This window comes from Melozone crissalis, unplaced genomic scaffold (assembly GCF_028551555.1).
Source record: "Melozone crissalis strain CALT ecotype California unplaced genomic scaffold, PUWL_Pcris_2 ptg000155l_1, whole genome shotgun sequence".
NCBI classification, from domain to species: domain Eukaryota; kingdom Metazoa; phylum Chordata; class Aves; order Passeriformes; family Passerellidae; genus Melozone; species Melozone crissalis.
In genome coordinates, this window is record NW_026535926.1 from 1,138,231 (window position 1) to 1,162,677 (window position 24,447).

General features: G+C 39.6%; 1 protein-coding gene across 1 annotated transcript in view; it reads left to right on the forward strand.

The window, feature by feature from the left end:
- LOC128948752 (inositol polyphosphate 4-phosphatase type II-like) overlaps nt 1-24,447 on the forward strand; it is a 175,177-nt gene that overhangs the window by 75,080 nt on the left and 75,650 nt on the right. The window contains exons 3-7 of the mRNA XM_054293515.1: nt 2,976-3,026; nt 6,144-6,223; nt 11,417-11,526; nt 13,138-13,212; nt 18,040-18,187. Coding sequence (XP_054149490.1) covers nt 2,976-3,026; nt 6,144-6,223; nt 11,417-11,526; nt 13,138-13,212; nt 18,040-18,187 — 464 coding nt within the window. The remainder of the gene's footprint in view (nt 1-2,975; nt 3,027-6,143; nt 6,224-11,416; nt 11,527-13,137; nt 13,213-18,039; nt 18,188-24,447) is intronic.

Sequence of the window (24,447 nt, forward strand, 5' to 3'; positions counted from 1 at the left end):
CAGTCAGCACTCATCACTGTGGGGCACTGGGATGCCTGAGTGTCCCTGTCACAGTTATACACGTTTTTCTTTGTCACTTTTTATCTGTGGCATAACCTTACGTGACAAAGCTTTCTCTGCAGAAAAAATGCTGTTTCAAATTGGTTAAAAAAATTGAATCCAGTCTCACGCTGTGTGCTGTGTTAAGAAGGTAAATAAACTCTTCCTTCCTTCCATTTTTTTCGTTGCATATACTAAAAACATATTAAAATTATTTAGATTTATGTTAAACTCAGTCTTTGCTTGGGGGATCTCGTGATTCTTCTCTCGTGCCATATCAGTTGCTATACAGCAAGTGATAGGGGCATACATATTTTCCCTACTATCTGTAGTAGGAAATATATATATATATATATATATACACACACAGGCACATATATATATATATATATATATATATATATATATATATATATATAAAAAAATTTTGTAAGTTTAAACTAATTAATATATAATAAAAATCATGCAGTTATTATGCAATGTTGCAGTAATTTGATAAATCTTATATTCCCTTTATTAGTTTTCATCTTTAATGAAGTTTTAACATTTATTAGTTTCGCTGCCTATCAGGTTTTCCATTGGAACTGTAGAATCCCGCAATACCACGTGCATGTCCATTTTGAAAAGATTTTCTCTTTTGTTTTATATGGACTGTAGGAAAAACTGATTGGTTTTGTGGCAGAACCCCATAACAGTTTTGGCATTTTAGGCTCACCCAGCACAAACACACAAAGCTGCAATTTGTTTGACTGGGAAATTCCAGGGAGTCGTAACTCCTGGACTCTGATGTGTTTGGCATTGAAAACTAACTCTACTCTTGTGCATCTTTCACTTGCACGAACCTTCATCACACTGCCCTTTTCCCAGTGGGTTCACAGGCCTCCACTGTGGTGTAAAAAGGTAACTGTGTTGTTCTACACACAAAATTACAGGAATGGATAGATGCCAAAACCTTTGCTGCATTTAGTCCAGGTCACAAGCTGTGTTTCTTGTGTGCCTTTGTGATCTCTTTGTGTCACAAAGGTAAAGCAGTAGTGGTGCTATTCCCTGCAGGCATGGGCTTACCCCGGTTGTGAATGACCTCCCCACTCAGAGGTTTGCATTTTGCACAGGAAAACCTAGAGAGAGTAATGGGAAAACTGAAATTCTAACAGAGTAGTGGAGGTTTGGGAATAAAATCTGACTTTCTGTTTGCTTTTAGATTTTATAGTTGTTCTGGATGGGGCCAGAGGGGAAAAGTTGATTTATGACGTGGTTTTAAAAAGTGTGGCAGTTTGTTTAATCAAGAAATGCGCTGGGAGGATATTTGACCTGTCAAATCCTCTGTATTTATCTCCCATTTTTTCTCTTCCATTTTGTGGACTGGGACTAAAACTGACTCGTTTCTTATGTTTTATGTTTTTATGAGCTGACCTGATGTTTATAATGAGGCCTGTGTGAACACCCCATAATGATACCCCAGTAATTGCAGCATTCAGAGAGTTTGTTCGGGAACTCAACCAACAGACAGCCTGATAGTGTTCAGCCTGTACCACCCATGTATGTATTTACATACACATATGTGGCTTCTCTTTTGATAAATGTCAAATAGTAAAACTGCTTCCGAAATTGCAGATATTTGCACACACTTGGATCAAGGCACTAGATTTAATTTCAAACAAAATATACTTTGGGAAGAAGAGAGGTACGGTCTAATGTACAGTCTAATTTAAAGGGGTTAAAACCCAATGAAAACAAATAAACATAGCTGAACCAAAAAGTATTGCAAAATGCAGCAGAAGTTTTTTCTGTATTTTAAGTCCATTTGAAATTCAGGAATATGCTTTTATTATATGGAAGACTCTAGGTTAGTCAGGTGTTGACATCCCTTTCTGCTCCTGTGTTGGGTCAGAAAAGCTGAAATATGTTCTCCTGAATTGATATTTTATCCAGCAAAAGAAGGAATTAATATTCTTTGATTCTAAATTAATGTTGAATTTCCTTGATTTCAGTATGTGTAAAAGAAACATTAGCTTTCTCTTGCTGTGAAATACAACGTAGTCTCATATAAAAACGCATACACTGTTAAAAATATGAACTGCTGTTGGGTTACAAATACGTAAGTAAATTATGAAAAGGAGTGTTAATTCTTACATTATTAGTTTATTTCTCTTGAATAAATAGCCATAATAATAATTAGAAAATATAAATACCTCAGTTGTTGGGCCAGATGTCACTTCTTTGAGGCTGGCACATAGAGCAGCTTTTTAGCATCTTAAAATGACACAGCATTTTTGGTTTGGTGTTGATACTCCATCTTTCTTTTAAGAAACAGATTGCTCTAAGTTATTTCCTCAGCTTCAAAAGGGAAAGATGGGTATCACCAACAAGAAAATGCCAGTAATTTCATTTTCATTCAGGGCGTGAAGCATTTAAAGGTTAATTTTAGATAAAAATATCATGATTGAACATTTTATACTAGCTTTCTGTAGATTTCCAAATGCTTTGGAGTTGCTAATGTATTAGTGTGGAAAATCGAAATGTAAAATTGCATCCATATGAGGACTCCCACAGATTTCTAAAGTATGCTGTCCCTTAATAAATTAATTATAGCATTTTTTTTACTATCTCCAGGCTTTTGTGGAAAAATCAAAGTTCTCACTGTAGGAAATCAAGGGATAAGAGCTGGCTGAGAAAAGCTGTGGTTCTGCTTTGTCAAGTCTTTGTGGTAGCCTTTATATTGGTGCTTTATAACAACATGTATTTAGAATAACAAACAGACAATTAAATTATCTTTACATTAAAGGAGTGTTTCTTTTTGTGCACTAAGTTGCAGCTAGAATAGAAGAATTGAGGGTCACTTTTGAGGGCATGGGAAAAAAAATGAGTCTTTTGCAGAGAGATTTACAGAAGGAGTTTGATTATTTCTTGCCTTTTTTTCCCCTCCCTTCTCTCAGGTCCACACCAGTGTCCTACCTGACCACAAGGAACCAAGAGCAGATGTTGGGGTAAGAAATCATTTTCAGTAATTGATTTTTTTTTTTTCCATCTCATTGGAAGGCACTAACACTCAGTGCTCAACAGGAGCTGAAAAGCTTTTTTAATAGCGAAAGTTTTTGGTGGAATGAATAAAATAATCAAGGCAGGAGTGGCAGTCTCATGGATTGATGTCATCCCATTCACATCTTTTTGAAAACCTCTTTCAACTGAAGCTATCCTGAGACCAGCATAACCCTGTAAAGTCCTTGCTAATATCAAGCAAGCAGTCTGGATGGGAAGTCATTTTCTGAGAGGGCTAAAACCTCATGGATAATATGGGCCCCTGGTGGGAGTGGGAAAGGTTGGTCCTGCTCGAGCTGAGTAGAAGAACAAAGCTCACCTGGTGCAGGTGTCAGATCTGTCTGCAAATATGGAAAATGCCTGGAGGCTTCAATTTTTTAGCCTAAGGGTTTGACTTTTCTGCCTTACAAGGGCTTCCTTGGCATGGTTTTCAAGACTTCAGCTAGTGTTTGAAAAACCTGTAGCTTGGCAGCAAGTTCAATCTTAGTGAAATAATCAGTGTGTTTTAGCTTTCCATATAGCTATTATAGAGACTTTTCTCTTTGGCTAGTTGAGATTATTCATCAAACTACTCAAGGCGAGTGTCTTTAGATTTGTGTCTGGAACACTAGCAAAATTCCGAAGGAGCATTACTCTGCCATTAGGATTACAGCACAAATTTTGTTCTAAAGCCTACTTTTCAAGCCTTTCCAAGTCATGTGGGCAAAGTTAAATTGGTTTGTAGACTGCCAGTTCAGGCCCCAGGGTGGACTATTGGTATCTGAATCAGTATAGAAAAAGTATTCTCCAGTTTGATATTAGACCCCTTGAACATTAGCATAACTCTCTTAATTTGGGTCATGGGATCATTTGAAATTTTATTTGATTTTGCACATAGCTCTGTGCTGTCAAGCAAAGAATTTCTTTTTTTCTAAATAAGCATATGAATATGAAACAGAGAACTAAGTAGAACATTTTAAGCCGATAAAATCATTCACCTTTAATTTCATGACACAGAAGAAGTAGATCTGATGCTCAGACATGTTTAGTGGGTACAATGACCAAAGCTCTTTGGCTTTATGAGAGAGCAGTGTAGTTGTCTCTTGGCCCTGGTCACTTGAGGATTCTGACTTAGGATTCTTAAATATATTTATGGTTCTATTTTGCTGCAGAAAGAAGCCCCAGGTGACCAAACCTTATATCAGTTTCATTCCAAATAGCCCTCTTCCCCTTTCCAAGCGGTCAGGTTTCAAATACAAACACTCAAATGTCATGAAATGCCAGAATAAAGGCTGCTGTGGAGAGACAGTGCTGTGGAATGCGTTCTTGCAGCATGGAGAAGGATATGCTCTTGGAAGAAGATGAATAATCTGGGCTAAGTGTGTGTGACCACAGAGTTTTAGTGTGGAAACACTCTCACACTGACTCATCCAAAGGAAGACAGAACCACCTGTGTGTTCACTCCAGCAAGGCTGTGCATCACCATGTGTTGCACCTGGATGTCTTTTTTTGTAGAAGTGCCTTTAATTTTGGCATTGAAAACTAACTGTGCTCTTTGCTTGTGTGGCTGTGTTATTTTTCTTCCTTTCTTCCTGTTCATCGCTTCCCAAATTCAATGTTTTTCCAGCCTGCCCTAGACACTCGTGTCCTTGTTCCATTGCTGCTTACATGCTGCTTAGGAAATCTAAGGCTGTGCCATTTATGGGAACAAGCCTTACCTCATGACTCAGTTTATTGAACTGCAGACATGCAGTTTGCAGTTTACTAACTGCACTGTGGGTGCTTGCCCAATTTCAGAGTTGGTGTTTGAACTGTACGTTGTGTATGGAAGAAAACTTATCTTAGTGTAAAGCTTTATTGTTTGCATTCAAGCACACAACATCCTGCTGGCTTTCCTGAAAGAAAGCAGGCTGAAGGTTTGTTTTTTTTTTTACCAGAGAAGTAACTCTTCTCAGCAGTGACAAATTCTTTTCTGTTTTCCTTGAAGAGAACATTGCTCTCTGTAGGCAGCCTCTGTTGACTCAGAGCAACTTGATTCTTCTTTCATTTGTATAGCCAAGAATGTATATAATTTAGCCTGGAATTCTAATTTGCCATTCCAACAGTAAACTTAGTGTTATGTAAGAAAAACCAAACTTTGTGCCCTTCTTATTTTTTTTTGCTAAAAATTAAACATAATGTCATGATCTTCTTACAATTTATTTAGAGCAAGTGATGTTGTGTTGTACATTTGAAAGATAAATTGGTAGAAGATGGCTGTTAGTTTCTTGCCCATTGTTCCCAAGGCAAGAATACTACTGCTGGCCAAATTGACAAAATGGGATCTCAGCAGGATATGAGCAGAGGTTAAAAAATAGCCCAAGTGCAAGAGAAGATTTAACCCTTTTTCCTCTTTGTACTTTGTTATGCGTGAAGAGTGATTTTTATAGAAGAAAAAGATACAGTGGTGTAGCCTAATTTAACTTTAGGCATTCTAGTTACATTACCACATTTCTCTGCAATTTTAATGCAGTAAATAAGTTCACCTTACAACGGAAATAGAGGAAAACACTACTTAAAACATTGCCAAGAACTAGAGAAATAAAACATTTCTATTAATAAACTTGTGCTGAACTCAATTTAAGAATGCCTTCCTAGCACATACATTCATATTTTGAATACGTGGATGGTAGTGCCAATGGCTTGAGGAAAAACCATAACAAGAACAACTTTGGTATAACACTGAAAACTTAGCACTTCTTGTAATCCAGAAATTAGAAAAATAGGAAGGAACAGATGCAAAATGCAAATACTGGTACTGAATGAAAATCTTCCTGTGGCTGTACATCTTACAACCTGTTATTTTGTCAGGTTGTTAGACTGTTCTTAATGGAAATGAGAAAGGTTCCTGCCCATAAAACCAAAGTTTTTAACAGTTTACTGATAATCATGCTGCACAAAAAAAATTCTAGAGGATTAAGTATCAAACTGTTATATTGAAATGCAATATTTTTCTTTGTAGCAAAGAAAGATTTTCAAGTGTGTGAGCAAAAGAAATAACAAAAATGAATGAATATGTTATCTTTTCTTTCTGCTTTGATTTGTAGCGAAGCTTCCTGGGCTGTGCAACTTTTAGAGTGGGTGATCTGGTAAAGTCAAAGGAGCAGCAGTTGACCCTCACCCTCAGGTAAGTGTTGTAAATCAGGGTTTTTCTAAGTACTAACCTTTGGCATTTCTCATCCAAAGAATGGCAGCAGAGATAGGGAAGGGTCTGCAGCACGAGTCGAACAAGGAATGGCTGAGGGAGCTGGCATGTTCATCCTGCAGAAAAGGAGGCTCAGCCAGACCCTGTCACCCTCCACAGTTAACTGAAAGGCCATGTTGAGAAATGCAGGTTGGTCTCTTCTCCCAAGAGGTAGCAAGTGAGCTTCCCATGTGCCAGATTAGAAAAGCTCATTTTATACCATGATAACCTATGGAAGAATTGTAGAGAACTTGGCATAGGGAATATTCATTCAAAGTTTCCTTTAGAAAGGAGCATAAAATTGTCAGTTTTGTTTGGTGTGTGTGGTTTAAAGAATTAGCAGTGTACAGGTTTTTTTAGGCACGTTTAAAGAAGGTGGTCCTAATTATTGAAGGTGTCTCCCACATGAAAATGCTTGTGGTCTCCTGAACTCGTTGTATGCAGCTACACTGAGACTGCAGGGGGTGTGATACAGAACTCTAATCAGTGACAGGGTACAGACCTAGGTTGATGAACTCCAGCTTAGTGATCGTAAGAATCTGTTCTTACAGGAATTCAAGTTGTCTTCAGCTCTTTGGGATAAATTTGGTTTCCCTAACTGACATATTGAAAATTTGATCTGGAAGATTGTCTCCAACAGGTGGCACAGTAATTGACAGAACGGAAAGCTTCGGTTTCAGAGTAAATATTTTGTATCTCAGCCATCCAATTTGTAAGCAAAAAGTTAAGATGGAAAACTCATAAGAAATAGATGAAAAAATTGGTTTTCATTAATATTTTTAGTCTTGGTTGCCCTCTTTGTTCAGCTAACACTAAAATACAAATGTACCAATGAAATTTAATTTGCAGACACATTAAATGGTAGGGTTTAGTCAGTTGGATATTTTTTAAGAAAAACATCCTAACCTTTCAAAAGTGGGTTTGTTTTCTGGTTATGACTATTGGGCAGCAGAATGTCAGTAGAAATGATCCACATTTCTTTGATGGCAATTTAACCAGAGCAGTCTACTTATTTAAGCTTGCTTTCCTCTAATTACCCTGCAATATTAGTACCTCTCAGGAGGATAGAGGATATATCAAGGGACTTGTCAGAGCAACAAATTCTATTTAATTCTTGTTGATATTCTTTGGATAGGAGTTTATCAGGGCATGCCTGTGATTGAGATACTCCTTTGTTAGATTTAAAGTAGAGATTTAAGGACCCAGAAATAGCTCTGTGGTGTGCCCTGTAAAGATTGGTGTAATTATAGAATCTGCTTAATTTTTAACTGAGTTTTCTTTTTCTTTTCCTTTTTTTTAGTTATGTTTTTCCTTTATCTTTCTGAGGTACAATGGAACAATATAAAAGTGTTTTCAAAGGAGCATTCTTGTGTTTTTCTGTTATTTTGTGGAGAGCTGGCTTGTGTCTACAAATTCTTACTGCTGACACACAGTGCTCTACTTCCCTTTTTTTCTACCATTGTGCCCTAATAGTGATTAGGGACACAAGTTACAAAACCTCTGCAAAAGAAGTTTTTATTTTGATTGTCCTTTCTTCTCCATAAAGGTGTCCTAAACTGGTGGCTGAGTGTTTCTGGTAGATCTATGCAGTAATCATCAAAACACAAAAAGATTGATTTGCAGAATTACTTCAGTGTACACAACAGGTGTTGGGAGAGGAATTTAGTTATTAGAGATTTGGGATTGCAGTTTTCAATATGGAATTTATAAGAAGAGAGAGGTTTTCTATAGACTTGCATGTTTCATTTTGCAGTGATAACGCAATGTCACTTGCTTCCAGCTTTCTCATACAGTTGTGATGATGAAAGGCAAAAAATGGGCTGTTGAATGCAACAGAAGTATTTTTCAGTAGGAGAATGTTTCTTAATATTGAGTGTATGATACAGTGTGTCTGATGAAAAAAATAAAATCACACTTTTTTTTTTCCTTTCTAAATAAGAGCTAGGTATACTGGTTGCTAATTTAGCAATAAAAGCTGATTTTTTTTTTTTTTTTTTTAGAAGATTGGAGGCAAATGCCTGCTGTTCTCAGTCCATCTTGTTCACTTACTTTTCCATCACTAGCTTGTTACCTTTTTTCTCCCTGGATGCCTTGGTCAGCATTTTATGGCCAGAAGGAGTAAGGTGGGCACAGATTCCTGCTGCTCGTGGTGTTACTGGCTATCTCCTTCCCTCACATTTGGGGGAACTAATACTGACCTGGGGATCCTTAAGGACCTGGGATAGTAGAGAAATCTGTTTCAAATGCAGGTGCTCTGCTGACAGGTATCAGATGAGTGCTGATCCTTGTCCCAGGGTGCCAAAAAATATCAGCAATTTTCCATCTCCATAAGCCAGGTGGGTTTTGTCCCGTGTATGGGCTTCTTATGTTGATGCTGAGTTTATTCTCTTGGCCAGATTCCCCATCCCAACTCGCCCTAAGCAGGTTGTCAAGGTGCAGTCCTTTGTTTTGTGGGGATGTGTCTCCTCACTCATGACTGAAAGCAATTTGGTGCAGGGACCGTCTTCACTGCACCGTGTGAGTGCAGAGTGCCCTTCTCAGCTTTATTAAACTACAGCAAATAAGCTGATCTCATTCTAATGCATTGTGAAGTATCCTAAAACCAATTGATTCCTTATCTGGTGCTGTGTTGAACAGTGTGTCTGTGTGAGACTTTTTACATCTCTACAAGCAAAGGACATGAGGTGTATACATAATGTGTGTGTGTGCTCAATACTGTTAGTGCAAAGTAAAATTATGCAGGGTTTTATCCTACTAAGGTATGATCACTAAGCTTTTTTTTTTTTTCCCACTCCGTCACTTCTGTTTCTCTTTTTAAATTTTCTTTCAAATGAAATTTTAATCTCATGGTATTGCTGGAAAGTTTGAAATGCGTGTTTTCAAGTAGCTGAAGACTCTCAAGCACTGCTGGTGTTTTAAAATCAGTCTGACAGTTTTACCCTGGGCATTTACAGAGCTCTTTGTTGATTTGTATGCCTGTAGCATTTAAAAGAAACTTTGGGTTTGGATTTGTTGATTTTGTTGTTGTTGCCTTTTTCGTTAAAATGTGTCTTCGTATTTCTGTGTGGGAAGATAAGAACTGGAGAAAGGAGTGCAACTACAGTGCAACAAGTCCCACTGTTTAGTTTTATTGTGTTGCATTACCTTCTCTTACAGGTAACACCTGTAACAGATTGTAGTATTAAATATGTATTAGACCAGAACAGGAGTGATTTTGAGAAGAAAATAATAATAAAAAAATATATAAAAGTGGAATTATATCAATCACTGTTTTTAAACCCATACAAAATACATATTGCTCCTTGTGCAGGCAAACAGTGCAATGCTCGTTATCATACTGAGGCCAAGCTTTTAATAATAGCACCAAGGGAAATATTTAGGATTCTAAAGAACAGGAGACAAGGATGAGAAAGTGTAGTTAGCATTTCCATTTTACTGGAGCAACAGGCCCTGTTGGTTTGGATCAGTTCATTTGCTTGGCACTTTGATCGGAACACCTTAAGCTCCTGAAAAATTGTCAGTCTCATAACCACACACTTTGGCTTCTAAAGATATGTGATTTGCTGACATCTGCTGTATTCCCTTTCTGCTGGGGATGCTGCAGTGCATTTGTTGACAGAGCCTAGTTTGGGTGCTGGTTTGACACAAGAAGGAGCAGTCAAGCCACACAGCTGTAGCAACTCCAGAGAAAGTTCTTCATTCAGAAGGCCCTTTCAATATTATTATGTATTTCTGCTCATAATTTGGACACTGAACCCTTACTGCTTTTCTTCTGGATACTTCTTAAATTAATACAGGCTTCTTCAATTGCAAAAATATCTGGAACTGGTTCATTTTTAATAGTCTCTTTATTGTCAGTAATTAATTTGGCTTAGAGCAGATGAAGTTTTACACATGTAAAATATGAAGAATTATGTTTATTTTGCAAGGTTTTATAGAAGACCAGATTTGTGTAGTTGCAAGATGAGTGTATTCTACTGAGTGCATAGTAAAGCCTAATGGTTTTCAAGGAAGATAATTATTTAATTTGAAAGCTTGGGGGTAACTATTTTTTGAGACTTTACTGTACGAGCTGAACTTGTTTAATGGGTCCCTTCCAACTCAGCATATTCAATAATTCTGTGGTTTAATGATTTTATGACATTGAAGTTTTCTATGTATTCTTTTTTCTTGATTCATCACTCTTCATTTCCACTGCTCAGAAAAGACACAGTATTGCCCCACACGTATTTGTTTTGATTCTCCTTCCTCGCTGTGTTTTTGTAATTGTGCTGAACTTATTCTCGTCATTTCCTTTTTGCCTATTTTTGCTTGGTGCCTTTTGTTACCCTTTCCTCATTATTATGAAACTATCAGTTACTCTTCTTTCCTTCCTTTAAAAAAAAAAAATCTAGCTGTTCAGAAGAAGTCAGGGAGATAAACTTGGTGCTGTGCTGCCAGTGAAAGCTGAAAAAGCATTTGGTATCTTTCAGGAGTTTAAATCCTTGTTTCTTCCTAAAGGAAGTCAGCAATGCTCTTCCCTCGGTGATGTACATCTAAATTATTTGTTTTTGATTAATTGAAAGTAAACTATTTATGGGGATGATAATGAAGGAATTCACCTGTAACTATACTACCATTCCCATATAGTTCAAGAAATGGGATGGATTCTGAATAATTTCTCTGTGGAGGGATTACAAAGGGAAACGTGATATTCAGATTAGCTTCACTGTTTTGGTTTTGCAGGGATTCTGTTAATACACTCTGTCCTTTCTTTGCAGATTGTTAGGAAACAAAGCCATGTACTCTGCATTGGGATTGCAGATCCTAAGTGGAATATTGGTGCAGTGTTACAGCCCTTTATCCAATGGTCCACAAAGAGGATAAGGTCTAGAATGAGAACCTGGCAGTGTTCATGGATTCATGCACCATTCATAGCACTTACCTGTCCTCAGTGTTGTGATGAGAGCTTTCATTGTCCTGAAGAAGTTGCCTCATTATTGTTAACATTTGGTTTGTGATGGTAAATAGCCAGCTCAGTAGCGGTGGCTGCACTTTACAGAATGGAGAGGGCACTAAATATTTACTGATGTTATTCTAATTGAAAGGATTTGATGCTGCAAGTGACCCGGTGTCATGGGTTGGTTTTTTTCCCAGGACATCTGATGGTGGAAAGACAGTTGGTACCATTGAAGTCAATCTTATGAAGATGGGAGAGCTGGATGAGGGGGAAACAGACCACATCACAGCAGATGCTCAGGATCAAAAGGTAGAAACTCAGTTTATTGCACAAAGTTAATTAGAATGATCTGTTGTACCAGATGTCTAAAATACTAATTACCAAATTGGGTTAAGAACTTAAAACAAAATTTGTGGCGCAAGTGCTGTGTAAACTTATCTCCCTCATCCAAAAAAACCAAATTCATGAAGATGTACAGAGTAATATCCTAACCTGAGTTTCCTAGGCCCTCTCCTTCTTGAAGAAAAAAATAGCTTATTTTTGTCTCAACTGAATATATTTGATCACTTCTGATAAAAACTGTCCAGAGAGATGCCATAAATACAGCTTCTTTTTCCCTTGGACAGCTGGTCTGGTTTCTGCCCTTGAAGTCCTGTTTATGTTGATTTTTATGTGCAATCTGTGCCCACAATACTGAAAAGCTGGAAGAATGACAGACAGGCAAAGCAAAGAAGAGGTAAATTCCCTTGCAAAGGGGCAGGTTCATCTGCATTAAATGGGAGCACACAATTTTTGCAGCCAGAATACAACAGTTCACTGCTTAACACTGTGGTGTATCCTGTTCTTCCTGAATAAAAGGAAATATTGCTACAGGGAATGCAGGATTTTTTTGTTTGGAAGTTACATATAAAACTATTTTTTGAGCAGAGGACATTATTTTCAGTATCTTTTCTGCATAGCAAAATCAGTCTGAGGGTAAATTTCACACTTTTTTTTCACTGCTTATCTCAGAGAACTTCAATGCCTTAGATGAGTGTGACCAGTTCCAAAAAAGCAACAAATGCTGTGAAATCTTCCTGACTTTGACCCGTAAAACTTGCACAATATAGGCAACATGAGCTGTTTTTTTCAGCCTTCTCTTTTATTTGGCTTTTCTTCCACTGCAGAATGTGGAATGAGACTCCTTGCAGTTATTGGAGATGTAGTTACTGAGCTCTGTTGGGCCTGGGGGACACAGAAGGCTTTAATAGCAGCTTTCTAGGGGTTTCTAATACTTGTAAAGAGAGACCAGACTCATGACCAATGTATGGTCTTTAAAGGAGTCCTTGGTTTGTACAAATCAGTGGCAACACAGTCTTGGATTATATGTTGATAGTGAGGATGCAATTGTGAGAATGGTGAGTCATTGAATTAATAAAAAATAAATAAGTTTTGAAGTGGTGAATCACAAAATCTGAGCACATTTTAAGGACTTTTTTGTGCTTCCTGCTTTTCCCTTGTTTAAAAATTAATGAAGGGTTTTCTTGCACTGTGCATGTGAAAACTGCTTTGTCTAAAGAAACCTCTTCGAAAGTATGGAACTTGTCAAAAATGGTTTTAAACTAAAGTGCCTTATTTTTATAGTAAAACGTATTAAGCTAAACTATTACTATCTCTCAACATTTCTGCCATAATACTGGTAGGAAACATTTCTGTTTTGTTATGGAACAGCTGATCATATTTTTTTCATTTTCTTGGCTATAATTCTGATTGTGTTTCAGTATCTTGGAACAGAAATATAAAGAAAAATGTAAATTCTAAGTAAGACTTTGGAAGTTTGTATTATTATCACTCATGGTTTTCAGCCTACCTTTTATAAACTGCCATGGATTTATCTCAGACCCCCTGAATGTGTCACATCTGTATTGTATTTTTTTGCAATGTGCATTGGTTCGTGAGTGTACAGCCACTGAGGGCATAAGTGGGAAGGACAACCTGCCTTCCTTAAATGCAGGTAAGAATTCCAATATCTGTAAGAGACAGCTCTTGCAACTCCACCTCTGGTCCTGTAGAAATCACACAGATTCGTGGCAGAGCTCATCAATGTCTCTTCAAATGCTGCACAGATGTTCAAGTTCAATATTTTAGTGTTTTATACATGTTTGGCATTATCATTTCACGGAGAAGTTTGAATAAGTGTGTGTCAATTGCGCTTTCTGAAGCAGTGCTGAAATCTCCATCTCCTGCATCTTTACTGTTCAGTGATTTTCAGTGACTAAAAATCACTGTCAGTGACTTCCATGGGCATGGAATTACCATCATTAGTTTCTGTTGTGTCATTGCACGGCATTCTGTAAAATAATTCTGCGTTATTTGTAAGTGAATACCCAGGACAATCAATCTCTCTCATTCATAACTGGTGAAGTGGCAGTTTCAGATTGATCTGGAAACTGTCTGTCCTAGAATGAAGGGAGCTGTTGGCAAGGCATTCTCAATTCTAGGCCAGCTTGGGCTTGAGTGCATGGTGTTAAACTAGATCTGTTTTTCTTTCATTATCTGAGGAGTATTACATGCTGATGTGCTGTGCCATAAAACCTTTATTAGCCCGAGTTTATGAATCTCCATTACTCGGCAATAACAATGTCACAAATAAGTTATATGGGTCATCTAAAACCACAGCACTGTCAAGAATTCTGTGTTTGCTACATACCGTTGAGGAGGAATGTTACCAAACTTTTACAACTTTTTAAAATCTTTCTTGAAACTTTTTAATCTGATTTCTCTGATAGGGCAGACTTTCTGAATCTGCTTTGCAGTCTGAAGGAAGCCCTAAAAACTGCCAAAAATTAAGTTCTTCCATATGTGTGTGAATATTGCATTTTTTTTCTGTGAGTTGTTGAGATTAGATCAGAATCAGAAAAAATATGTTCTAGAGAAATACCATTTATTTTCATCAATTCAAAGTGAGAAAGATGTTAATTGAGAATTTCTGAATGTGCCGGAGCTACATCCGGCTCCAGAAATTCCTGAACTGGAAATAGCTGGAGGCATGGAGGGTATCCTGTGTCTCCAGGTGTGTATTTATGGCTTTTCTTGGGCACAAGATACAGAGGCCAGGTGAAGGATTTCATCTAGCCCAGTGCAGTTCTTTGGTTGTGATTCTGTATGTCATCCAGATTAGTGAGACTTGAAGAAATGACATTTCTGCCAGAGAACGATGCTGATTCACAACAGATTGTTTTCTGTTTGTTGCCTCCCTTGTATAGGTCTGATTGGGGTTTTTTGTTGACTTCTTTTGTATAGGAAAATGCTGTAGGTTGTGAATATGTTTTGTTGGAACTTCCAAGGTAGATGTCAGTTTTAGGAATATTGAAGTCTCGATCAATTTGTCAAGAATATTTCCATGTGATTCTACAGTGTATCTAGGCAGCGTTTTCACATTTGTTATTGTCATATACAAACACAATATAAAACCAAAGCCCACCCAACACTACTCGGGTTTATAAAGTTATAAAGTCAAACACACCTTGAAGAGCTTTTTTTTTTTTTTTTTTTTTTTGTCATTTTTTGGGTTGTCAGGCTTTTTTTAAAGAATTGAGGGGAAAGAGGTGCATATGCAAGAAATGACAGCATGCAGGCTATTGGGAAGAGTTTGCACTCACAGGAAGTTTTTCTCAGATAAATAATTAGTCTTCAGTCTGTTTCCTGTATTTGTGACTTTCTCTTCTCGTGCAGCATCACCTCCACTTTCCTGCTGACATGCTGTGCTCATACAGAACTGCCCCCAGAACAGTATGTTTTCCATATACATTCATATTTAGTTCACGTGTATGCTGCTGTAAAGCTTTCTGGTATTTTCTTGTTGTTTATCAGGCCTTCAAAATGATGAAACTGAAAAAAAAAGCTGCCTCTGTGAATCCTTAAGCTTGTAGGCATAGAAGCATGCTGGCATTCTTGTGAAATTTAAATCCTAGGATAGGGAACTCTCAGCCCTCCAGTGAGTTATGAGATGCTTGTTGAGCGAGTGGGAATAAGCAGTGTGTTTCAGAGCCTTATCACTATTGCTTCTATACCTCCAGAGACTGAATTTACGTCTCAAAATTCAGTTACTTATTTATAATGCTGGAGAGTTTGCCAGTTGTTTACATGTAAACAAATTGCATTCTAAATTAAAAAAGAAAGATAAGAAAAGTAATTGAAATTAAGCAAAATTAGGAAAGCTTTAATTATTATTCCTGAGGTAATACACATCATATTCCTATGCTACAAAGAAAGATATAAATAGGAACACTGTTAGCAAATTAATATATGGCAAAGATATGCTTTGATCTGTGTTCAATAGGGAATGAAAATAAAACCAGAGTATTCAATCTTTTATTATTTTTATTGTACTTTCAGGGGAAGCAATGTGAAGGATATTGCATGGAATAAAAAGCACAGAGGTTCTTCATATTAAAAATGACAATGTCCAAAAATATTCATGGGTAAATATATGGCATTGGCTTTCAGGCTTAATGCTGTGGAGAAAAGCTTTTAAAACAGAGTTTTCTCTTTTTTAACCACTGCAGTTCATGTGGATTTTGGGTTTTCTTCAATGCCTCTCATGATCACTGTCTGAGTACAGCAAGGATTATCTTTATGAAACTTCCACTCATTTTAATCACTACTTTTTATGAAAACCAATTCTAGTCTCACCCTTCTTATTGTACATGCCCTCTAGAATTTGGTTCTAGACAACTTGTTACAGGTAGAAATTAATTATTGTTGCAGTTGGAGGGGAAGATACTTCTGAGATTTTTATGGAGTTGCATGCCTTCAGTAGTTCTGTTTATAAGGAAAAAACATCAAGTACTTATGCAGCTTTTATTGGCCTTAAATCTTAAGCTTTAGCAATACTGCATATTGGGATTATTTGGGAAAAATGCCCAGGCTTTTTTTGACTTTGTAAATGAAATTTTCTTCTTAAACCCATGGATTTGACCATTTAAAAAACTTACAACACACTTGAGATTATCCCCATCTGAAAATTCAGACCTGAATCAAAGACCTGAAGATGAAGCCAGTACCTGGAGAGGAGTTTAATAATTCTAGCCACAATAAAAGTCACAACTTTGAATCCATATTTTTAGTGTTCTTTGTCCCTTGGTGCAGTTGTGATGGGTTTTCTGGGCTTTGTTTTACTTTGTGATGGTGGCAACATTGGGGAGATGGGAGGAAAGAGATTTTTCAGATACATATTTGCATTAGGTTCTCACAGATTAATGTGCATTTTTCAGTGTAGTCGATTCTGAGTGTGAATTTAAGGGCTGCTCTTGGAAAAAATCCCTTGATAAACTCCTTAGGAAGTAGATATAAAAAGGTAAAATAAAGAATCTTTTGTGTCAGGGGCATCATCATTTAAAATGTCCAGGTAATATGCTGATCGGGGGGCACAACAGAAAAAACAGTACCAACTCAAAATTATCATCTGGTTTGGCAGTTTTCTGTTTAAGGCCAGACTTGAATTAGCCCTTGAATTAGCCCTTAGTTTCCTGAGGTTTGAACATTGAGATATTTTGGGTATTGATAGTAAAGAAAAATTGCTCTTTTTAATATGTCAGAGAAATTAAGCATCTCTTTCGCTTATTTCACAATACTGAGTGAAAATTTAGTTTTTGAAAGTAAAATCACTAAGAACTAAAGGCAAAATTACTCTAAAAAGGCTCATAAAATGACAATAAAATGGCAAGAAGTGCTTATAATGTACTGTAATTAAGAAATAGTTGGCTTCTGATTGTAAAGGCGTAAATTATAACATCTGTATTGTCTCACCCTTCCCAAGAGATTGAAAATAGAATAAAAGTTTTTTAAGACTCGGTTGCTCCATCTCTGGATCAGAAAAGGGCATAATCCAACAACAGTTTTTCATCCAAGATTGCTGATGAAAGACATCTCAGTGGAGTGATGGGAATATAGAGCAGTGCGACCACTTAAACATTGCTCCTTTCTTCGGGTTGCAAGCAGTGGGTTTATTATCAGTGTATTTAAATCTCTGGTCTTCTTTTAGGCCTTTCCTAAAGGATATTTGTTAAAAATCCTGATTGCTTAGATAGACAAGGCAGTTTGGGTACCTTTTATTTTTAATTCTCTATAAATCAGACTACATAAACATTAATGGTGTCTGTGAAATGTCTGTTAGTAGCTGTCACTGTTAGTAGCTGTCACTCATTCCAAGTCAAGTGATGTTCTTATGTCACATTGCAATAGTGATCTGAAAACTGTGTGTGTAACATATCGACAGGGCTGTTATATTTATTTCTATGTAGTGGCAGTGTCTTGACCCCATCAAAGTTCCAGGTAACTCTAATATGTTCAAGTTTCCTTTAATGCAGAAGCACACCTCCAATTTGCATTAATGATTTGTGTGTGCATGTCCAGGGGAAGATGCAGCTGAACCCTGAGTCCTGTGCAATTTATTGGAATTGTGAGTGGTGCTGGCAAGCTGTGGTGGTGGCTGTACTGAGTTCATTGTTCATTTGTGCTCTCTGGTTTTCCTAACTCCAGCTGAAATGCAAGAAAAGAGAGTCTGATTGACATTCTCACTACTTTGAAGACCTAAATTCAAAAGTTAGCTACTCTGCTGGTAAAATGCGATTTATTGATGTACTAGTAATACTTTGCCCTCCACATGCTGGTATAAAAATGAAATAGATATTAAATGTTTTTAGTGGAATTTTAATGATACTAAAATTAATTTTGTAAGCTAGGGGGAAATAATATAATAATTATGCAGGTTATTGTCATAAATGTTTGGACTCATATAAGCACATGAAAGCAATGATATTATTTTTGCTCTTTGCAGTGTTGAGAAACCCTGTTTGTAAGTTGTATAGATTCCCTACTTCTGACAACAAGTGGATGCGGATCCGGGAGCAGATGGCTGAGACCACCCTCTCCTTCCACGTTCCTAAAGAACTAATAAATCTGCACATAAAGGAGGACATGAGAAGGTAAGGAAGAGGCAGCAATATAAATTATATTTTTCTGACTTTGAATCATGCAGACGAGGAGCTAAAATATATTTATTTGTAGTATGAAATGGGCACTTTTATAGCTGCTAAGAATTTACAGCTGTAACTGAACAGAATTGATTGCTCAATAGGACTCCAGTGACCTCATAAGTTCTGAGCAATGAACTGTGCTAAAGTGCAGTCATGGCTTTAAACCTGTTAGCACCACCGTTTGATTAACAATTTAAATATTCTGGAACATTAGCATTTTATAAAGGATCAGAAAATGACAGGGGGCTGAGCAACATTGTGCTGTGTTTGGCTATGTGTCTGGGTAGAGTTAATAACATAGACAAACATTATGCCATGAAAAATGACAAGTTTATAGTGAATAAAGGAGCAATGAGGATAAAATGGACATTCCTTTAGCTAATCTAAATTAGTTGGCATAAGAAAAGGATTCCAAAGTAATGTTTGTTTGAAACCCTAACGTTTGGCCTCATAACCCAGAGAGATATCTGAGAATCATAACAATGTGTATGGCCTGGAGAAAAAGGAGAATAGAGAACACAGGTGTCCCAAAAGCCTTTGAATGTCCAATTTGCTATTGCAGTGATTAAAATGGAGCCTGTCCTTGAACCCTTGTAAGCTGTGCTGATAAAATTTGGGGAAACATCTTTTTAAGTAACCCAGGGCTACCCTGAAGACAGTGCCTCCTTCTTCTTCCAGCGATAATGGATGATGTAGAAGATATTGCCTCCTTCCTCATGCAAGTTACTTAACACATAGATGGGCAGCTGGTCTCATGTGTAAGAGTGATGCTGGGACCCAGTGCTGCATTCCAAAGCCATCCTGTGCGCTTTGAGGCAATTCCTTCCTGTTGTGTCACATCCCAAAACAACCTGTTGTGGCTGTTTGTTCTGCAGTACCAAGCTTCTTTTCCTTTTTTTATTTACCCCATCTGTTGCTTCCCTGTGATGTTTATATGCCAATAGAACAGCATGTGGGAGGCTGGAATCTTGATTTTAATAAAGTCACTGGACTGATACATCCTTATGCATGGTGATGATGGGTTATAAAATTCCTATGAATTGTTATAATAGTTTATTTTATTCATTTAGTACTGTGTTTAGGCATTTATGGCCTCATCTTGTTTGAGAATACTTATGGGCAAGGTTTTTGCAGTAAGCAATAAAAATAGATTATACTGAGTCTCACAGTTCATGCACTTCCCATATTTTCATTTGCCTCATGGGTAAGTGCCTTTTAAATGTTAGAGGATTACTTGAACCACTTTTACTACTTCTGCATTATTCTCTCCAAAGGCATAATACAAGTAATAGCCCTTGTTGTTGTATCATATTATAGAATTCACCTCCCTGGACAAACTCCTAGTAAGAATTCACCATGGTGGGGTTTTCTCTTCACCAAAATAAAGATTTGAAAAAGAAACAGAAGTAACAGTGGCACAAAGATTGAGATAAGTGCCTCTGATTTTCCTGACTGCCGGTGTGGTTGAGCTGTTCAAGCCTAGTTGAAAGTGTGGGTGTGAAAGAAAGAGACCAAGTGATTGATGCAGTCTGGAGGAGGAGATAAGACTAACCAAAATGAGCAACACTATGTAGAATACCAGCAGATGGTGGGAACAGGAGCATCTGTGTCATCTACCATCATATAAGAGTGTGAGTTGGAGCTTCTGCTTTGTCTGGCCTTTCTTTTTCAAGAAAAGCAATTGTGGAGATGTGTGTTCTTGTGGAGTCCTTACACTTGTAGTCTAGTAGAACGTGTGAGGAGGATGCTGCTATATTCGGTGTGGGCTCAAGTATTCTTCTCTGTGTCTTTTCCCCTCTGTTAGTATAAAAGGATAAATATTTCTGTCTCAGAAGCCACTTATCATACTCAGCCTGTTTCATTTTTTTTATTGTGGCTTCAATATAGTCAGGCCTGAAGCAATTATCTATAAAAATGTGCCAGTAAGTGTTAATGCTATTCAGTATTCATTAAAAATTGTAGTTTAAATTCCCTTTTCTCGCCATCTTGAGATTGATTGTCTCTTGATAAAACTTCAGTGTTCATTGTTAACCAAACCCTTTCATTTATTGACATGATGCTTTGAAATTTGTAACTTCTAACAGTATTTGACTTTATTTTAACTTTAAGGGAAAGAATTTAAAGCAGGAATGGAAGCAAAATGATCTTAAAGTAGGAAGGGAGAAACAAGTTAAATTTAGCTTATAATTGTCTACACTTTTGTATAATAAAAAGTGTAGTGGATAGAAATTTAAAAGGAACTTAAAGTTTTCATCTCTTAGGAACCATATAAAATCGTATCATGGCTTTGCAAATCCCAGTCTATTCTCCTCACATGCATAGGAAAAGAGGCTTTAAAATAATTTTAAATGTATTTGTTGCCATTTTTGGGGTGGGTAGTTTGCTCATGGGGTTCTGGTGGGGTTTCTTTTGTCTCTTTTTTCTGCTTTGTTTTCTCTTTTTCTGTTTCTAAACAACTGTTCAGGGCATGCAAAGGTAAGCACAACTCACATTGAAGTTTTTAGTTGCCTGTCGGGTCAGGCTCACCAAAACTTGAAATAATTTTGGGAAATTCTGTAAGGAGACAAAAATTGCAACTGTTTTCAAGAGAGTCTAAAATGAGATTATTAGTAGAGAAAGAAAAACATGCCTTTTTTTTTTTCTTTTTTTTCTTTTTTTTTTCTTATTGACTCCTCCGTAATAATTATTTGCCTGGTTTGGAAACAACAGAGTGAAAAAGCTATGAGTATTTTATTTCTGGAGGGAATGTTATATTGTTTGTCTGGAGTTTATTGCCTATATATCACAGAAGCATATCTTGTAGCAAAGAAAAATGAGAGTAATTTTATCTGATTCTGTTCTTTAAAAAAAAAAAAAAATTGAAGTGGTTATCCATACATTTTAAAGTGAACTTTGTTAGGAAGAATAATTCCTGTGCTCCTTTCCTTAGAAGCTTCTAAACTTCCATTATGTATGAATGATTGAGTCATATCCCAAAGCTATAGTTTATATTTACTCCAAAGCTGCTGTTTGATAAATATTCAGAATTTTTAAGCTGTTACAATATTACAGAAGTTTTGCAAATATAATCTGCAGAAATGTCCCCTCTTGTTTTGAATCCTGCTAAGCTCTTTGCTTCTGATGTGTTGTAGTGTGTTTTTAAGTTTCTTGTTTTGTTCCCCCATTTTAGGTATTATTCTCTCCCTGTTCTTTGTAAGATGATTCTTCCCCCTCCAGTTTTCCCGCCACAGAGTCTTTGGCAGTTATGTTACCACGGTTACCCCTGCCCCCCTTATTTGTCAATCTCCCAAGTTACATAACTGCTCCTCCCTTATCCCACCATATAAGTAAAGTTTTCCTCCTCCCTGGGCCCAGTCAATCACCCCCCACTCCTCCCTGCTTTCGAGAACATTCTTCTCTCTGGGGGTCATAGTTGGCTGGCGTCCCAGGGCCCCTCCTTTGTTCTATGTTTATTGGATAAGTTCTTGTGTCAGTTTTCTTATGTACCTCCCCACATGTTCCCCTATTGGTTAGCTGGGCTTCCCCTCCCGTCTCCACCCCTTCCCTGTAAAACTCTGTCTCCCCCCGTGTTCGGGGCCATTTTGCTGTGGGTTTTTCCACCTGTTGGTTTGCCCTGTGCTGCATGTGGGCTCTTCAATAAACCGACGTTTTACCCCCAGCAAGTGGTCGCCTCCTCTCTCGTCTCGTCCAGCGCGAACCCAAGTCCGCAATCCAGCCCAGCCCGAGGCCAGGACGCCAAGGGGGGCTGGCCTCAGATGCGCAGGGGCGTCGGCCGCTTTACCCCTTCAGCTAGCCGGACTTAGGGCCGTGTACGCCCTCGCGCAGTTTGCCGTCCAACGTTGGGGCCGACGAAGTGGACTTTTGACCACGGACTGGACCCTGCGGAGTTGGGATTTACTTACCCTCTGGACGCCAGACTACCCCGGGTAGTAGCAGGCTTCGTTTTAGAAGCAGCGCTCCCCGGCGGAAGGGAGTCGGGACTCCTCGCACCCTCAGAGGACGACTCCCCGAGACGAGTGACCTTCGCCTGGTTTTTTCTTTGTCGCCTCGCCGCAGCAGGATTGGTGAGTTCGGGCCCCGTCCTGGGGACTCTCCGGCTTCCCCTCTGCCTTTTTAACTTTCCCTAGGGGTATACGCCCTGCGTTGGGGACCTACCCCCCCGCCTTCTCTCCTTGAGGTTTTTCCTCGTCCCCGCGCCGTTTTTGTTTTCTCTTCCCTTTGGGTGCCGGATTTCCCCAGACGTGGGGCCGCACCCATCACCCAATCTCTTTTTCCCTCCGGCTGTTTACCCAGACTTTGGGGCAGTGGGGGGGGCAGGGGCCGGCGGCAGGCGGCTCATTGTTTAAGTTCTCGTTGTTTCCCGGGCGTGCGGTTGCGTCATCAGAGGATTTTCCCCCTTTCTAGCGGTAGCAGTTTCTGCTCTAGAAAGGCGCAATGGGAAAATCCCAGAAGGAGGTTTATTATGTTGTGAAGGGTTTGTTGCTTGGGGGTGGTCAGAAAGCCCGCAAGCAGGAGTTAAAATGTTTAGTTAAGTGGGTATTTTCTAGGTTTCCCGAGGTCTCCCCGGAACGCGTAAAAGAGCCGCGGTTTTGGGCAGCCGTTGTGGCAAAATTAGAAGAGGCCATAAATTCCGGGGAGACAAAACTAGCCACCGTGGCGTATTGCGCGCGCAGAGTTCATGCGACACTCGGCGTGCCTGTGGAGCCTAAGAAATGTCCCGCGGTTTCTGGTTTGTCCCCTCGTTCTCCTCGTTCAGTTGCCCTTGTCCCCCAAACCTTTCCCTCGTCCCGTAGGCATGAGCCCTCGAGGGGGATTTTGAGGGCCGACCAGAGGCAGGGGGTCCATCCTGCCCCTGCTCCCCCTCGACCGGCTCGGCCTCCCCCTTCGAGGAGCCCTGGCCAGGCTCCTTCTCTTCCCTTACCCTCCAGCCCGGTCCCCAAGTCCCCGGTTCCAAACCCCAAAGTTGTTCGGTTTTGCGACGACCCTCAAAAGGGGTCCCTTGGTGCCCGAGATGGCGGCGGCCACGCGGCCGCTCCCGCCAGGGCTCTTTCTTCTGCTCCTAACCCTTTCCTCCCTAATGCTAACCCTTTCCTTCCCCTGGACCGAACCTCTTTTTCGGTTGTCCCTCCCCCATCTCTTTCCTCTGCTCCTTCCATTTCTCCGCCCTCCGATCCTCCGTCGGCTCCTCCCCAGGTTCCTCCCCCAGTTCAGCCCCCTGTTTACTCCTCCCCTGCTCCACCTTCATACTCTGCTCCGCCTCCGAACTCCACCCAGGGGGCGGAGAGGGGCGGTGTGCCGCGCCCACTCCCTCGCCCTGCCCCATTGCCAGACTCCGCCTCAACCTCCTCCAACTCCGGTTCCCACGCTCCCCCTTCCGGTTCTCACGCCTTGTGTTCGGGGTGGGGGGGGATGGATGACTGGAAGCCGGGGCAGGCGCCTTTATTGGAAGCCGCTCCGGTTACGTACCACCTCAGCGGGGAGGGGAGCTCTCAGGCCCAGTGGGTGCCTTTAGCACAGGCCCGGATTAAGAAACTGTGCAAGGCGCAGAAGGACTACTCCCGCGGGTCTGAATACTTCTGGGGTATGCTCCGGAATGCCCTTGCACAGGGAGATCTGGTGCCGGCGGACCTGAGGGCCCTTTTCTCTAGTTTAACAAGACCCATGGAGTTTAGGGTCTGGGTGGGGGAATGGAGGAGGGAGATAGTGGAGGTTCTCCCGATTCTTTGGGGGAATCCTTCAGTGTCTCATGACGCGGACGGTTTGGCAATTTCCCAAGAATATCTTTTAGGCGAGGGACAGTGGGCAGAGGGGATAGCTCAAGCAAAGGCCTTGTTCTCGTCTCAGCTTGTAGAGACCGCTAAGGCAGCAGAGCGGGCCTTTTATAAGCTAGAGGTGATGACCTCCCAATGGGAGGACGATGAAGTCCGGCAGGGGCCGCAAGAGCCTTACATGGTTTTTATCGAGCGCCTCTACAGATACGTGGAGGCGCAGGCGACCGGGGACGACGACAGGGAGAAGATGCTCTGGAGGATGGCGTATAGCAACGCCAACCTAGAGTGTCGGAAGGCCATCAGGAGGCTCCCTCGAAGTCCCCGGCCCACGGTGGAGGCCATGATAGAGGCCGTGGTAGGCCAGGTATCCTTACCATCGCGGCCTAAAAGAGCCTCAGTGGCTTTTGCGGAGGACCCCGAACCGGACTTCTTTGATAT